The sequence below is a fragment of the Semicossyphus pulcher genome, unplaced genomic scaffold (genome assembly GCF_022749685.1).
Source record: "Semicossyphus pulcher isolate SPU_LCO1_2020_fin unplaced genomic scaffold, fSemPul1.0.p SCAF_21, whole genome shotgun sequence".
NCBI classification, from domain to species: Eukaryota; Metazoa; Chordata; class Actinopteri; order Labriformes; family Labridae; genus Semicossyphus; species Semicossyphus pulcher.
In genome coordinates, this window is record NW_027211695.1 from 18,553,815 (window position 1) to 18,572,224 (window position 18,410).

Consider the following 18,410-nt stretch of genomic DNA (forward strand, 5'->3'; position numbering starts at 1 on the left):
CTTTTCCCTCCATCGCTCCCCCGGACGCAGAGGAGGAGGAGGAGGAGAAGGGGGGTGAGGTTTACAGGAGGGGGGAGGGATGAGAGCCGTCTGGAATCCATTAGCCGGCCGAGGCATCAGAGTTTCACTGTGGGAACCTTATTGATCGCCCTCCTTTCTAATTATTCCACCTCCACTCCCTCCTTCTGGATCTTGCACCAATCATGCCTTCAGTTTCTCTCGCTTCTCCCCCTCATCTGTATCCCCCCCTCTTCCTCTCTTTTTTTCTATTTTCATCCCTCTATATTTGTGTCTTTTTTCTTTTTCCATCTCACACCTTGCCCTCGTGCCAAAACCCGTAACCAACCGAGTGACATATTATCGGTGTGTTAATCGATGGCCTGTAAAGCTGCCACTTCCTACACGAGGAGAAAGTCTGACTCACTCGCACTCCTCTTTTAGACACACACCTTCCTAGTGTCACCTCCACGTGCTGCGTACATGCAACATCCTCTAAACGCCAGCAATAAGCCACAAGATGCATGCTGCTGTAGTGCCGTAGATCATTAACCCTAAACTTTGGCATGTTGTCGTTAAAATAAAGCCGATGAATGTCTGATGGGAGGAAATGTGCAGTGTTTGAACTCGACTATAAAGCTACATTACAGTGGAGCGAGTGTGCTCATAGATCTGCAGTGATGTACGCTCCCATAGTGTTCGTTATCGATGCAGCTAGATGAGGAAGAGGTTGTGGGGAGGACTTTTCTCTCTCCATTAACCACTTACTGCAACAATGATTACTTGATTCAGCGCTTATCTGCAGCTACTTTAAAAATGTGGAAAATAATGCCAACAGTTTGTTGTTTTTAGCTTCCTAAAAGTAAAGATTTGCTTATTTCTTTCTTGGTTTCTTGGCTTTTTCAGTGCTGGTCTGACAATAAAGCCACTTCAGAATGGTTAGGGAAAATATAATCACTATTGTATCAGTATTTTCTGTCACTTTACAGTTCTGTAGTAGAATTTACAGACTGAAAAGAAGTTATGTTCTTCAGTTAATCAGATATCTGATGTATCAGTATATGATTGTCTTGCTTCAATTATCGTAGAATCGCTGTATCGCTTCAAGAGTTACCCTGCGATCATAATCAGCAGTTAAATCTTTATGAAAGTAGTTTGTATTGTAACGCAGCCCTAGTTCGATTTCATAACGATTCTTGGTGCAACAATGCAATCCAGAACCGACTCTTCAGGGCGCGATCAGACAGGGCGCGCTTTGCATGCTGTAAAACCCGAGGCGCAGCGCACATCTTTTCTGTTGAATCCTACGGTTCGCCGCACCGAATCACCAGCTGTCATTAACCTAACCGTTACATTGTAAACTGACAGAAGGCCCGCCTCTCCTTTCACCCGGTTGGACAATCAGAAAAAACTATTTTTTTCAACTTGAGGTGCTCAGAGCGTTTCCTCTGCAATATATTGTTGTCCTGTCCTATGCACTACGATTATCACTAGGTTGGCACCGAATATCGATATTTTAATTGGCAAATATGCGGCGCTCCCAACAGATTCCCCAGCGATTTTGAATCACCGCATCACTACTTCATGACTCCTTACGGTGGCACTTAGGACATGAATGAGGGTAATGTGAACAGAAATGAATTGGATAAGGAGAAGTTAATCAGATATCATGATGTATTGTTATATAATTGTCTCGCAATATATCAACTATCCCAGAACCACATATCGTATCGTATCGTACTGCATTGTGAATTACCCTGCATTTCCCACCCCTATTGAGCACCAACACTTGCTCAATAGTTCGCAGCACAAAGGTTCATCTGCATGTTTTTGAGTCCGGGTGTTTGACATGAAACTGAGCATGTTGCAAATTCATGAGACAAAGAAGTGCGGTTGTTCGGAGTTCAATTACGCTGCGAGGAAGAAGAAGGCGTTCGAGCGGGCTGAATTTCACTATAAGTTGGTAATCATTTTTAGGACAGAATGAAGGTATATGATGCTGCTTTTATATCAGAAAAAACTGATTAATTGACAATAATAAAATGCTGATTTAAAGCTAAAAGCATCCAGAGAGAATCATCAGGGAAACGAGCGTGTGCTCTTACTTTTGGATCTACATGACATAGATCACCCTTTGCCTTTCATTAGAGCTGTGTCAGGGCACTCATCCCAGCCGTGCACCCTGCAGCTTTGCAACAACTGCGTGTGATTGGTTGATTTGAGTGATTCGTGGAAAGCTGTTCTGCACTTCCTGTGTGTCATGTGTAGGCTGTACACCATGGACAGGCAGAAAAAGGTCTTAGTTCTCGCCTCATTACATTTCATCAAAATAGAAACTGAAGATTTGAATTTCATTCTAATTTGTTGCAAATTCATGAGTTATGATTTAATGCCACATCTACAGGTTTAATGTAATAATGAGCCTGACAATCACATGCACACAGCGAGCTACCTGTTAGCTTCAATGCTAACTAGCAAAGCGGATATGAGTCCTTTAAACATCACCCCTCCCCTGCCTCTGCCCTTCAAACTGCTGTTGGGAGTTAGCTGGTTTCTTAAGGCTCCTTCACTTAGCTTTAGCCTAGCTTTATTCGCTAACTAGCTAACGTTACCTTGTGAAGACTGGTCCTGAGACGTCTTTGAACTACAGCTATCTAAACACATTCATATCTTTTAGATTACAAATAAATCCCCCTGTTATATCTCAGCCTTATGCTGTAAGAGTGAAATGTGCCCTTAGTGAACTGGAGGTCCGTTAGCGAATAACCAAGTCATGCGCTTGTTCTATTTTCACTATTCAGATGAGCACACATGATGCCCGAAAGCTGGAACTTATAGTGCCGTTTTATTTGAGTTTTACTAGTGTTCTCTACCCTTATTCATTTTACTGCCATTTTGTCAACAATGACGTCTGTGTCACCAACAAATCTCCGACTCATTAGACGCTCAAAGCTGCAGGTCATAAAATAAGTGTGGCCTTCCTCTGATCGCTGTTAGAACCGCAGCAATCTCATGCTATCTGTGCCTAATTGTTGAATATCATAGTACTGGCACTTGATTTATGAAATCTGAAACAAGATGCTCGTTTGATCCAGCATCTGTGCAAAACACAAAAACACAAGTTCAGTCACAAACACGCCGTCAAAGCCAAAGTGTCAAAGTGTGTGTTCATGTGTGTGTTTAGGTGCACCGCTGTGTGCAACAGTGTTTACTCAGTGTGTGTGTGTGGTTAGGAACCAGCCCACTCATGTTTTCTTCTCACTTTGTGTCTTTGCAGGAAGTTCGGGGAGCGCCCTCAGCCACAGCGCCTAACAAGGTGAGTGCACGTAAAATACAGCACATTCCTTCTTCAACACAACCCATAGTGGTATTTGTACGGTTACCTGTGTGTAGACTATACACAGTGGATACAGTAATTCAAGACCAATACATGAACAGTTAAACCTTTTAAATGTTCAGAACTTCAAAAGTGGTCATATCGATATTACATTTGTGAGACTGATATCGATACCGATATCAGAGTGGTAAAATGCACCTATTACCGATATGGCAGCCAAAACATCTTCCGTGTAGCTTGTGCACCAACTTTGCCACAATGGTGCTATACAGAGGTACCCAGAAAGCGGCTTTCTGTATTAAATAACTTAAAGAATATTAAAATGATTAAACATTGTCAACCACGTCTACTGCTTCTCAGCTGTGATCCTCTGAGTGCTCACAGTATTGGAATGGATCCAGTCTAAGCCCGCTTTGCTGGTCAAGCCGTGTGATGACTTTATTTCTAAATAACCCCACGAATTGTTTTATACATCAAAAGTCCTGTAAAAGAAGTTGTGTCTGTATCATAATAGACTACATAGGTAGAAACAGGTCTATCTTTCATAGCCCCATATCAGCCTTCAGTTAAAGATGCCATTGTAATGTCCACAGAACGATATATCTTATATAGAACCATATCGGCAGACTGATATCAGTCAACTTCTCATACATATTCAGTTAAAGATGCCATTGTAATGACCATAGTACGATATATTTTACATAGGCCTATATCAGCCCAGTATTGGCCAACTGATATCAGTCAAGTTCTAATACATATTCAGTAAAAGATGTGATTCAAATGACCATAGTACGATATATCTTACATAGGGCTAAATCGGCCCAGTATCGGCCAACTGATATCAGTCAAGTTCTAATACGTATTCTATAAAAAATACATTTGTAATGACCACAGAATGACATATCTAATATAGGCCCCTATTGGCCCAATATCGGCCGACTAATATCAGTCAACTTCTAATACATATTCAGTAAAAGATGCGATTCCAATGACCATAGTACGATATATCTTACATAGGGCTATATAGGCCCAATATCGGCCGACTAATATCAGTCAAGTTCTAATACGTATTTGTATTGAAAATGCAATCGTAATGACCACAGAACGATATATCTTATATAGAACCATATCGGCAGACTGATATCAGTCAATTTCTAATACGTATTCAATAAGTAATGTATTAGCTATTACCACAAAACAAATATAGAGTCAAATTTTTGTGTGTTGTTGCCAAAACAACAACAAAAACAGCATGTTTGTACATATTTGCACCATTGGACAGCTGTTATCGGTTGACCCGTGCTGTATTACATCATCTTTGCTCTGGTATTGCTTATTTATTTGTCCGATCTCTGTAATTCTTCACTCTAAAGTTGTCTTACACGTGCCTTGATTTGCCTGTGTTTAAATGAACACCATGTTCCACAGTTGTTTGAGGATAAACAAACCAGAAAAGTAGTGATTCACCTTCTTCTGAGGACTCGCGGGCTAACGTTGCACTCTGTATGCACTGCAGCGCTGCACGTTTTTCATTATTGTGCTCCTCTTATGTGCGTTCCAAGTCATTTGGAGCAACGTTAAGGGTGAACACATAATGTTGATGGATGTTGTGGCTTCTGGAGGCTTTGGTGTGTGTTCAGTACGCACTTGTTTGCTTGTTTGTGTTTCTCTTTCTTACTGGAACTGGGTATCTTTGTTTTCCTCTGTGTGTGTTTGTGCGTGTGCACGCGCTTGTCTTAAGCGCGTGGCGCTCAGTGGGGAAAATGAGGGGTTGCTTACTGCCTGGAACAGCCGAGCATTGGTTTTGGGGAAAAAAGGGGCCCCAGCACCTTTTGATGTGTCCCCCTCTTCATTCATGTGCTGCCAGTCCACTGGCTCACTCGCCCCTCCGTTTGTGTGATGGTTTGGATGGCCAGAAATATGACGGACACAAAGCAGCCTTCACCCAGCAGGCGAAAGGCTCAACACAACTCCATTACTGAGTGTGTGTGTCACTTGTCCTCTTTCTTTCAGCAACAGCCTGTGGATTTTCTGTCAGGCAGCAGCACAGGCAGCTAAAGGGGCTTTTTAGGGCAGCTAAAGCTCCGGGTCCTGCAGGGCCGCCCTGTCAGGAAGGCTACTCGACTGGAAATACAATACATGACACACATACACTGGAAATACGCACACACCTTAGACGCAGACAGACACAACACATGAGCATACAGACTGGATAGGCTGCCTCTTCTGTCAGGGGCGCCGCCCCTTTAAGGGCTTACTCTCCCAAACAACAGAGGAAGAATCCATCAAATCACATGGAAAGAACACCTTTTAGATTTGTCTTCTGTGTCAAAGACGCTTTGTTCTGACTCCCTCATGAATCTCACTTATTCTGCCCAGGCTCTCGCTTTGTTTTCCACTTTATTGAGGGATATGAGCGCACAATCGATTGGGTGAATTTCCTGTCTAACTGGCGTAAAACCAGCTTCATCTACCTTCAAGGTTTCCCTCCAACAAATTATAAACAGCTGCTTTTTGTGCCTCTTTGGCCTGTGTTGAAGCAGTCTGCTATTAGACCAGTGTTTCACCAATGGGAAAAAATACAAGTGGTGCATCATTGCTAAAATAATGACACAATAATAGGTTAAATTATAAGGGTCCAAATGTAAGTACTTAAAGCTGCTGTGAGGAACTTGGTTTGTGTCGATTTTGGCGCCCCCGGTGGACAAAGCAGTACCTCTTTTCTCTTTTTGTTTTGTCCTGTACATGCTTAAAGTAACAGTAAAGTAAGTTTTTAATTTAAATAAATGTCTTTTAAGTCTCTATCTATCACCAAATGAGGAAACACAATGGTGATTGAGCCTATGGCCCACTGATAAAAGCCTTTGCATTTGCAGTATATCGTATTTTTATGGACTGGGTGTCAGTGGCGACATTCGCGGCAAAAATCACAAGCGGTGCCCAGTTAGTGACGCGTTTTTCCATCACCCAGCAGTGGTTGGTCTGTCAGACAGTGTAGGCGGAGCTAAGAGCCTGCACTTCCGGTCTCTGTAACCATTGCGAGTAAATAGTAATCTACTATGACTGAACAAACAAAGAAAAGAGCGATGGCTACAGATGCACCTTCAAAAATAAGTGAAAATCCAAAGAAGAAGAAATAAGAGGCTCAGATGAAGGCAAACTGTTTACAAACAAAAGCAAAAACTAGAGCCATGACAAAGGGAGCCAGTTGTAGACGTCTGGTAAAATTGGTAAGAGTGCTCCCAAAGTTACTGTTAATTGCCAGTGGGAGGCGCTCAAGAGCACAAAAATTGTGGGGGGTTTTAACCTCCTGGTTTCTTTAACATATTTATCATATTTATCACTCACTTTAAATTTCTGCCCTGGAAAATGTAAACAAAGGAAGTGAGCAGTTAATCACTTTGTCTGACACCTACCCCCGCCAGCTGTTTCAGACATTTAAAATAACTATATAGAAATAATCAATCTTGTCGCTGATGGTCTGGTTTGCTTTCGTAGCTCATATAGAGACATCAGAATTAATTTCAGTCTGTTTCATAAGCGGCAAAAAAACTCCTCACAGGAGCTTTAATATTCAAATTTCAATGCAGTCGTTAACTGCCATGAAACTGTAGCAACAAACGCTCTCATGCTAACGTTTATGTTTGCTATGTTGTTTACATTTGCACAAAGGCAGTTCTGACTTTGAACTACGGGGGGAAATCTAACGCCTAGTTTCTGCCTGGTTATTTGCTTCTTTCTTGGCGTTTTTATCTGCATTACTGCCACGTTTTAACCATAATTACCCTAAAAAATACAGTCAGTTATTTAAAGAGTAAATTTTGATGCCTGTTTTAGACACACAAGTGTTCTGTTTGTTGTTTAGTGAATAACGAACTGGTGGTGCAGCGCTGTGTAGTACCTCTTTATCTAAAATATTTTGGTCGGGTGGTTGAAGAAATATCACAATGTAACTCTTTGTTTTCATTCTGTTTTTGGTTCGTTGAATATCAGCTCAGATCTCGTACACGATATTACACGATCCTGTTTTAGAGGATCACAGGGGCTGTCTGGAGGTCAGACATTGAACACTGAGCTTGTACTTCCTGTCTGTAGGTCACTCCAGACGACGCGCTGCAGCCCGAACGTCTGATCATTAACGTCTTTAACTCTGCGGACGTGTGTAATCTACCTTTTGTGATTCACACGGGCGCACGCTAATTGCAGCCTGATCATCTTAATTGAGCTATTCCACAGTGCACGTGTGTATTAGTATGGCTCTCTGCCACTCTGTGCGTGTGTGTGTGTGTGTGTGTGTGTGTGTGTGTGTGTGAGATCACAGGGGGTCTTGTGACGGCCCCGCTCCGCTGTAGACGCTGTGGCAGATGTATGGGACAGATGCCTGTCTGCTCCGCTGCATCTGTAGCCTGGCTTAACCTCCCCCCCTCCTCTCTTACACACACACACACGCACACACACACACACACACACGCACACACGCCGACCCCCGTAGTGCCTGCTGTTGAATTTCTGTCCCTTTTTTGTAAATCTGTCTGGCACATTTTTGTCTCACTTGTCACGCGTTTCCTTTTCATGTTTTCTCGGGTATATTTATTTCTCACTCGTTCTGTCATCCCCACCTCTTCTTCCTCTCTTTCACACTTTACTTTAGCACCTTTTTTTTTGCTTAAAAAATCCCGAACCGCCAAGGTGAAGTACCCCGTGTCAATCGCTTAAATTTGTGGCCTGAATAATCTTTGTTTGTTTGCTTGGTTGCGCGGTTGCATTGTCAGTAATCGCCCCTTGATGTGTGCTACTTCCATTACACCTGGATGTGGCTTTGTGTGTGTGTGTCTGTTTCAGTCGCGATTGAAATGCCCATTAACCCCACTCTCTGTCTGATGAAATCTAATGAAACAGTGCATTGATTTCCCCCATTATGCTCTCTCCCTCTCTTTAAATGTGTGTTGCATTTGTGCGGTTTCTCTCCCATCCTGCCCTTTTTATGTCATTATGTGCATTTGTAATTCTTCTTCACATGCGCGTGTCTCCGTGTTCTGTCAGTTCGTGTGTCTGCACGCTACCCTCGCGTAGGAAGTTAAGCTGGTGCACTGGTCACTGTCTCTCTCACTTCTGCTTCCTTTCAGCGCTCAGGAAGAGACCTAATCTCTATCTTTTGTGTGTGTGTGTGTGTGTGTGCGTGTGTTTCAGTATGTGTAAGAGATGAATGATTACTCAGACGTTCCTTTCATCCTCTTCACTGATCCATGCAAGTTTCATAAGTTGAGTTGAGTCGACATATTTCCCCCTCCTCACCGCAGAGGTTACGACAGTGACATCACGGTCTTGTCCTGAAACATCTCCCCGATGAAGTCATCAATTAAAGAGACAGATATTTAAACAACATCTTTGTGACTTTGTCTCATAATATCTTGTTAGCTAAAAAAATATTTGTCTCTCTTTCCTCGCTCCATTCGCTGTTGTGTTACTGACCTTGATGACTTTCAACTACTGAAGTGTAGCTTTTAATGGGTTCGTAAAATACTGGTGTGGCAGTGTGATTCATCATGTGCCTGGCACAAGTGTACAAGACTATCATCGATTATTCTAGTTGGACGATGGAAGGGCCACATCTTGTTTTCCTTTTAATAAACTGTTATGCTGTAAATGGCCTCATTTTGTAGTGTATGTGCCTACACAGTACTGATTTGTATGTAAGTCATGTTATTATCAGTTATTCCAATTTAAGTGATTGTTTTCCCTTTTATCCAACATGTTTTGATCCGTTGATTTTATCCTGAAATTGCCCTTATATTCATTTCTTAGACTTCCTTCTTTTAATTTATGGCATTGTCATCAATATCTCTGTCTTTTTTAAGAGCTTGACTGATATGGGATTTGTGAGACCAATACTAATACCGATTTTAGAGTGGGAGCATTTGCCAATGACTGATATTTTGGCTGATATAGTGACATAATTTGAGCTGTTTGCAAATGTACTGAGAATGCTGCTTTTTTAAATACCTCCATAGAATATTTGATATTGGTATACATTGTGTACATTCTAGTGTGGATCACCTTCTGCTCAGCTGGGATGCTATGATACATGTGCTGAGAGTATTGCGAAGTCGGAAGTCGTAGCATTCTTTGCTGTATTGTAAGCTCTGTAAAAGAAGTTTTCATATTTTTGCGTCGATCGGAAAACATATGCCAATACTGATATATCTGTGACAGACCAATATCGGCCCGATACCATCAGTGCCGAGAGGATTGTAAAGGCGGGAGTCGTAGCATTCTTTGCTGGACAAACTTTTTGACGACAATTTTTCTAAATTTACCCCAAGCATTGTTTTCTGTATAATAAGCCCTGTAAAAGAAGTATATCGGAAAATGTATGCCTATACCGATATATCAGTGATAGCCCAATATCAGCTGATAACGGTGCTGAGAGTATTGTAAAGTCGGGCATTCTTCACAATGACTAAATCATCCAAAGCTTTGTTTTCTGTATTGTTAGCTCTGTAAAAGAAGTTTTCATATTTTTGCGTCGATCGGAAAACATATGCCGATACTGATATATCTGTGACAGACCAATATCGGCCCGATACCATCAGAGTCGAGAGGATTGTAAAGTCGGGAGTCGTAGCATTCTTTGCTGGACAAACTTTGTGATGACACCTTTTGTAAATCACCCCAAGCTTTGTCTTCTGTATTATAAGCTCTGTAAAAGAAAACATATACCTGTGATCGCCCAATATCAGCCAAATAACATCGACCAACTGATGCTATGCTACATTTGCTGCAGACAGTGCTGAGAGTATTGGGAAGTGGGGAGTCAGAGCGTGCTTTACTGGACAAACCTTTTGATGACTGAAGCGTTGTTTTCTGTACTATAAGCTCTGTAAAAGAAGTTTTAATGGGTTTTTTTATAGGTCGGAAAACATATGCCAATAACGATATATCTGTGATAGACCAATATCGGTCAGATAGCAGTGCTCAGAGTATTGTCAAGTCGGGAGTTGTTTCATGCTTCCCTGGGCAAACTTCACAATGACTTAATCACCCAAAGGATATATTGCCTATACCAGGCTTGAAAATATCGTCCTTCCGAAATATATCTGTCAGTTTATTTCAGTGCTTAGATGTGGTTATACTTCTCCTAAACCAAGCTGAATATTCAAGCCCAAGATACCATGGTTTTCATGGCTGCAACGTTGCATCAGATGGAAATATTTTCGATCATATTTTACACATTTCCCTCAAACTCATGCTGACATATTTGGTATCTTTGTAAACTTCGGTTCCCCACTAGAATTGAATATAAAACTCTGCGGGTTCAAACAATGCTTGGCAGCACAACAGGAGTTTGTAAAGAACGACCCACCGCTTGGTTTTTGTTATTCATCTGATTCCGGGGTATTCTGTTTCATTTGATTTTTGCCACATGTGAAGCATCTTTGTTATCTATTCAGAGGTTATGTGCATAGCTATCATTTCGAGGGCGGTGCAGATTATAATACATTCACAAGGAGTGAGAGTGAAAGCTTAATCTTATGGTGAAGAAGCATGTCTCTCCGATGGGGGAATGGTCTCTCCCCATGGTAGCCGCAGTGGTCTGGAATGGTTTGTCGAGCAGTGAAACAGTGTTAACCACAAGCCAGGGCTGTCGCACGAAACCATCCCAGCACTACTGTGAGATTGTGCTGTCATAACACAAGTATGCTGCAATGTTTTTCAATATTTACTCACAGTCTTTACCCCGAAATAAGAGGTGACATTTGTTATTGAGTCGGAGGTATTCAGCACAAAATTGGTTAATGTGGTAATGATTTTTTGCGGAAATTTGAGAGCTAGCGTTCAGGTTGGAATGTGATCAGAGCTGTTGTTTTTTCCTATTCGCCATTTAAGCAATATCACACTCGAGGTTGTGATGTTATACTGAATATTAGCACTGCTGTGATTCTGTCGTGGGCACAAACCACATCCGTGCTGATATTCAGTATAACATTAGGTGTGATATTACTTTGACGCAACAGTTACACGAGCGGCAAATTGTACTAACAAGTAATAATTAGGAGCAGATTATTTTTTGCTCTGCCCACTCAACTAGTTCCACAACTTAACTGAAACTGGACTTTTGTTGCCTAGCAACCCAAACATTTTCCTGCCTGCTGTGTCTACAGGGTTTCCACAGATCAGATCTGCTGTGTCTACAAGGTTTCCACAGATCAGCTGTTTTCTATCATGTACATTTATCTGTTTATTGATTTATCATCAACCAGTGAAATAAGAGTCTGCTGTGTGATTCAGAGGTACCAGCTTGATCTGTGTAGACATACACGGTCTGATACACAGAGTGAAAAGCACCAGTGCTGTTATACTGTATATCAGCACTCACGGAATGCCTCTTGTCCAATCAGATTACTTGGTCGGAACAAACTGTTGTATAATATTATATAAAGCTTTTTATTTTAGAAATTAGGTTATTGACATAAATTAAAACTGCAAATATTTTTTTTTTTTATCATTAATTAATCTGTTGCTTATTGTCTTAATGAAATGCTTCATGTTGGGTGTGCAAAATGACAAATTCCAGCATAACCGCCCTCATATGTCCTGTTGCTCTCTAATAATCATTCAAACCCCCACACACACATTTCTTCATAAACATTTCGTGTGTGTGCGTGCTGTTCAATGTGTGATGTCACCCTTCCTGTGAGTCATCACAGTGTCCGGTGTCATGCGCCCTGCAGGCCTGACATCAGCAGGTTCACTCCGAGTGTTCTCCGCGTATAATCCATCAGCGCTCAGGAGCCTCCTCCGGGTTCTTCTGTCTGTGTATGATACTGATGAGCCTATTGTCCGCTTCAGCCCCCCTCAGGAAGGTTATGTCCTTTAATGTAAGAATATGCTTAATGAATTTGCTGCTTTTATTTTGAAAAATAACAAGAAATAAAATATTTCCCCAGTTTATTATGAAATGCATAAACCAACAAGCCCTATCAGCCTTCCTCCTCCTCCTCTCCTGTACCCCCCTCCCCTACCCACACACACACACACACACACACACACACACACACACACACACAGTGAGGGGGCCCCTTGCTTTTCATAACAAAAGCCCCGTCTAACCCGAGCGTGCGGCCCAGTATTGCGTATATAAAGTGGAGAAGCTGTGTGTGAGGAAGCCCTCCGAGCACCCCGGCGTGTCAGGTGTCGCTGACATCTGTGCGTGTGCGCTGATCGGGTCGTTGTGCGTTAATGTCCGTGCGCGTGACGCGTCTTCATTGTGCGTCTGAGCCTGAACTTTGACCCTTATGCTCTCGGCCCAGAAACATCTCAAATGCTCTCCGAAATATTAAAATCATTTCAGGCATAAATGTTGTTTGTGTAACGGAAGTGTGTGTGTGTGTGTGTGTGTGTGGGCGGGGGAGCGAGGGGGGGTTTGGCGGAGTTGACAGAAGTAATTGGAGCGCGGCCCTTGCAACATTTTTGACACGAGAGGAATCTTTGCTGGTGAGCTCAGCTCTGCTTCTTTTTTCACTCTTCCTCCTCTCCTCCTCTGCTCTCCCTCCCTCCTCGCTGTCCCTCTGAGCCGGTCATTAACGGTTCAGCCCCTCGCCTCCCCCCACCCCCCCCACGCCTCAAACGGACCCAGCTGGGGGAGAGCAACGCTTCATTTTTTGGCTAGCAGATTGTGCAATGCTTTCCAGAGGTCACGGCGAGTGTGTTTCTGTATGTTCTCACTTCATACTTCACGCTCTTGTTTTGTTATCCATCTACACTGAAGCGTTCGCACACTCAACACGCCCAGTATCACTTCATCCGCCTGCCGCCCTGTTAATTTATACGTTTCTTTTATTTCGTCTTGCAGAGAAGCGATGAGGAATTACCTGAAGGAGCGAGGCGACCAAACTGTCATGATCCTGCACGCAAAAGTTGCACAGAAATCCTACGGCAATGAGAAAAGGTGAGTGACACCGAGAGCAGCTTCTTCCTTAAACCTTATCACGTTGTTACATTAAAGGGAGAGTTTGTGTTTGTGTTATTTGAAGTGGGGTTGTATGAGGTACTCAACTATAGTAAGTGTACTACAGTCTACTACAGTCAGCCGACAGGGGCCGTCCTTGTTAGGAGAAGCTGGCTGGAGTTCCTACACAGAAGCTAAGCTAAGCACCGCTGCAGACGGCGCCACGAGCACCACGTACTTCAGCCACTTAAAAGAGAAACGTTTTAGTTTATGGATTTTATGTATTTAAGATTATTTTATGCCTTTTATGCCGTTATTTAAGAGAGAGAGGACAGTGGGTAGTGTCAGAATCAGGGGAAGAGAGAGCGGGGACGACACGCTGCAAAGGGCCGAGGGAGGGAGTCCAACCCGGGGCGACTGTATCCTCTGTACATGGGACGTATGATTTAACCACTGTGCTGTATTTCGTCACTGCTTCACATTGGCGTCAGACAGCCCTTTCCTTCGGCACTATATCTCACTCTGCACAACGGCCCTGTGTACCTACGCATGCAGCGCACGGCATCACAACAGCTGTTCGGGTCAGCGTTTAGTAGAAGAGACGACAAACGAAATAAAGTACATCATTATGAATATCTGACTGAAGGCTGAACACTTACTATTGATAAGTTCCTCATACGACACCACTTCAAATAACCTGAACTGTCCCTTTAAGTGCGGTGTGAAGCGTTGTGAACACACAGGCTGCAGGAGGCTACCAAAGATCATTGTTTGCACTATCCTGTCTGAAAAAACAGTTTATTATGTGTGACACAATTTTAATACTTTCAACAATTACAACTGCCTTCAGGCTGGCCCTCACTGAAAGACTTTTAAAGTCTCAACAGATGTTGAAAGCGTGAGAGATAATGATAGATGTGACAGTTTTGTTCCTGTAGCGTGTGGAGAGCAACGATAAGACCAGAACAGCACACCACACACAACCAGAGTCCGACCCTCAACCCTGGAAATCTCTCGTGGTAAAACGTGACTTTAGAGTAAAACAAACGTGGCGGACGACGGGCAGGAAGTACCGGCGATGATTCAAGAAGAAAAAAACTCGAGGAGACGGCGTCGCCATGACGTTGTGCTTCCTCCTTCAGTCAATCAGCTCGCTTCCCGATTGGCCGTCGTTTCGTTCCACGTGACAATCCACAGAGTGCGTGCTCGGCTGTCCTCGGGGTTCCCCCCACTCAGCCTGATAACGGATCGTAAATATTGAACACATTTAATACAGCAGAATAAAGCAGAGTTCAAAGGGTTAACAAAATAAAAGCTGGACAATGCGGCCTTTAACTATTTCTTTCGAGTAATAAAATACTAAACCATGATCCACTCGGACTCTGAGGCCTCAGGGCTGATTGAAACACACACAGTCGCCTCTGTGCAGCATCTTGTCCCTCCTGACCTCCCGTATCAAATGAGGTCAGAGGAGGAAGTGAGCGTCACAACCATTACCCCCTTGCATCTTCTCCTCCTCTCACCTTGCTACCTCACTCCCTCACTTTTTGTAGCATTCCCCCTCGTCCTCTCCTCTTACTCATTATGCAACCTCCTCCCTCCATCCATCCTCCGCCTGCTCTCCCAGAATCCTCTGAGAGTTGCAGAAACAACAGGAGAGGACAGGCATCAGCAGGTTGAACTCCTCTGATGAACTTCTCAAATACACACAGTCAGAGTTTCGGTGCCCTTTCCCTCCGCAAAACCCCGCGTGCCCATGATGTTTGCATCCGTCTCGCGCCTCCGATCACGTCTCGTCTGCGTCGTCACAAGGGAGCAGAAAGAAAGTGGGCGCGCTCGGCATGCAAATGTGCCTTCTTCCTCCTTCTCTCTGTCTGCGCTTTTTATAGGAGGTGAAAGTAGACAAACGCCCACAGAGACAGACACCAGTGTTGCGAAATAGGTCGCTTTCCAGTTCCACACTGACGCACACGAAATTCATCTGAAGTGGTTCAGAGATAAGTCAGTTTGAGGAGGCTGGAGCGAAGAGTTCCTTTACGTGACATTTAAAGAATGTAAAGAAAGACGAGCAGGAGAAGTTTGGACGTCTGTTTCGTGAACTTGTGATTTAAACGGATCAGTTTCACGCCGGACGGCTCGTGTTAACATCTGCTCAATGAGGCCTGACAGCTTGAGGAGAGAGTGTTTGGTTCACAACAGCATGCTGATAAAAAGTGTCCCTACTGTCTTATTAAAGCTTGGTGCAGGTCTGCCCTCTACTGGTGGCAATGAGGAGATGCACATTGGCCTGTTTGTACTTGTAGGAGAGGTGTTGCACTGAATGTTTAAGCCACCAAACAATTATATAGGTGTTTGTTTTTCTTTTTCATCCATAAAAAGGGATTAAAAATAAGATCTAAAAATAATAGGGTGAACATTTCTGGCGGCTTTTTAAGCATCTACGTCTTTTAAATAATCTGGTTGTTTGAGTCCTGAAAATCCGAACTTTTTGCCTCCCTGTCCAGGTTCTTCTGCCCCCCTCCCTGCGTTTACCTGATGGGCAGCGGCTGGAAGAAAAAGAAGGAGCAGATGGAGCGGGACGGCTGCTCCGAGCAGGAGTCGCAGCCCTGCGCCTTCATCGGCATCGGCAACAGCGACCAAGAGATGCAGCAGCTCAACTTAGAGGGAAAGGTGCGACACCAACCCCACCTACCACACCCCTCCCCCTTACACACAGTGTGACTTTATGTACCCGTTACACACCTTTCCTTTAGGCTCTTTACAAAACAGGAAGTTGTATTTTGTAACTTTTCTCACTTTGCCTCCCCTTCTCATCCCCCCTCCAGAATTATTGCACAGCCAAAACCTTGTACATATCCGACTCCGACAAGAGAAAGCACTTCATGTTGTCCGTCAAGATGTTCTACGGTAACAGCGCGGACATCGGCGTCTTCCTCAGCAAGAGGATCAAAGTCATCTCCAAGCCTTCCAAAAAGAAGCAGTCCCTGAAAAACGCCGACCGTAAGTCTGCTTGTCTGAATGTCACACACTTTTACTTGTAGTTACGGAGGAAAGAGACACTTTTATTGAGTTTTTATGTTGCAAGAATATCAACGAGACCTTTTTATAACAAGGAAAGGATCAAAGGAGAAGTTTTTATTACATTTTTGGCTTTTTTTCCCTGTATTTTAATCTATTTCCTGTTTTATTTCCTGTACTTTCACTTTATTTCTTTAATTGTGCTAAATTTAAGGTGATTAAACTGGATTTTCCTCTGTTAACGTTGAAACTTTTATTTTGAAAGGTTCAGTAAAAATACTTTACTATGGTGTTATTATAATTTCTAACCACTAGAGGGCGGTGCAGCTTAACTTGAGTACCCAGTTCTGTCACAAGGTAGGTAGGTAAGGTTAGGTAGGTAGGCAGGTAAGGTAGGAAGGTAGGGTAGATGGGTATGGGAGTTAGGTAAAGTAAGGTAGGGTAGGTAGAAAGGTAGGTAAGGTAGGGTAGATAGGGTAGGGTAGGTTAAGAAGGTAGGACAGGTAAGGTAGGAAAGGAAGGTAGGTAAGGTAGGGTAGAAAGGTAGGGTAGATAAGTAAGGTAGTTAGGTAAACAAAGGAAGGTAGGTAGGGTAGGCAGGTTATGAAGGTAGGTTACGTAGATAGGTAAGGTAGGGTATAGAGGGAAGGTAGGGTAGGTAAGGTAGAATGGTAGGTTAGATAAGTAAGGTAGTTAGGTAAACAAAGGAAGGTAGCTAGGGTAGGCAGGTTAGGAAGGTAGGTAGGGAAGGTTAGGAAGGTAGGGTAGGTAAGGTAGGGTATATAGGGAAGGTAGGGTGGGTAACGTAGAAAGGTAGGGTAGATAAGTAAGGTAGTTAGATAAACAAAGGAAGGTAGGTAGGGTAGGCAGGTTAGGAAGGTAGGTAGGGAAGGTTAGGAAGGTAGGGTCGGTAGGTAGGGTAGGTAAGGTGAGTTAGGTTAGGAGGGTAGGTAAGGTAGGGTATATAGGGAAGGTAGGGTAGGTAAGGTAGAAAGGTAGGGTAGATAAGTAAGGTAGTTAGATAAACGGTAAGGTACTTTAGTGGGAAATTTAGGTAGTGCACCTGTAGTGAACACCATGTTTAGGGTCGTTGTGTAACCTGCCCGTGTGTGTGTCCACAGTGTGCATCGCATCAGGGACCAAGGTGGCGCTCTTCAACCGGCTTCGGTCCCAAACGGTCAGCACGCGTTACCTCCACGTGGAGGGCGGCAACTTTCACGCCAGCTCCCAGCAGTGGGGCGCCTTTTACATCCACCTGTGTAAGAACACAAACATCGTACAAACACATGAGTTTATCAACGCTTCAGATTCTGCAGCACGAGTTCAGAGAGGGATGTGGTTTGACAGCTTTTAATCGTAACCCACGCTGCATGCCTGCCTGTAATTACACGCCTGAGTCATCAGACAAAGGAAGCGATGGATTGATCGAATGTGGGTTTGTGTTTGTAGAAAGTGTTTCTGATTTCTTCTTCTTCTGTGTTTTCAGTGGATGACGAGGAGTCAGAAGGAGAAGAGTTCACTGTGAGAGACGGTTACATCCACTACGGTCAGACGGTCAAGCTGGTGTGCTCGGTCACCGGCATGGCGCTGCCCAGACTGGTAAAAGAAACTCACCATTTGAGATTAGTGTGACGGCTTTTTCCTCTGTTGTGTCTTGTTTTATTTATTTATCTCTCCTCTTCAGATCATCCGTAAGGTGGACAAGCAGACGGCGCTGCTGGACGCCGACGACCCCGTCTCCCAGCTCCACAAGTGTGCCTTCTACCTGAAGGACACGGAACGCATGTACCTGTGCCTTTCCCAAGAAAGGATCATCCAGTTTCAAGTTAGTCAAACACTCGTCCAGCTTCCCTCCTCCTCTTACACACTTCATTGTCTTTATTCGACTTATCAGGGCGACTTATTCAGACGATATATTAAGCTTCTACCTTCTCTACCCTCTCCTAGGCCACTCCATGCCCAAAGGAACCAAACAAGGAGATGATCAACGACGGCGCCTCCTGGACAATCATCAGCACAGACAAGGCTGAATACACTTTCTACGAGGGCATGGGCCCCGTCCACTCGCCTGTCACCCCCGTGCCTGTGGTAGAGAGCTTACAGGTACCC

The 18,410-nt window shown here is 43.7% G+C and overlaps 1 protein-coding gene across 1 annotated transcript in view; it reads left to right on the forward strand.

The window, feature by feature from the left end:
• rbpjb (recombination signal binding protein for immunoglobulin kappa J region b) overlaps positions 1 to 18,410 on the forward strand; it is a 49,335-nt gene that overhangs the window by 25,010 nt on the left and 5,915 nt on the right. The window contains exons 2-9 of the mRNA XM_069671805.1: positions 3,275 to 3,313; positions 13,188 to 13,283; positions 15,788 to 15,953; positions 16,109 to 16,283; positions 17,423 to 17,560; positions 17,788 to 17,900; positions 17,986 to 18,126; positions 18,249 to 18,404. Of these exons, the coding sequence (XP_069527906.1) occupies positions 3,275 to 3,313; positions 13,188 to 13,283; positions 15,788 to 15,953; positions 16,109 to 16,283; positions 17,423 to 17,560; positions 17,788 to 17,900; positions 17,986 to 18,126; positions 18,249 to 18,404 (1,024 nt within the window). The remainder of the gene's footprint in view (positions 1 to 3,274; positions 3,314 to 13,187; positions 13,284 to 15,787; positions 15,954 to 16,108; positions 16,284 to 17,422; positions 17,561 to 17,787; positions 17,901 to 17,985; positions 18,127 to 18,248; positions 18,405 to 18,410) is intronic.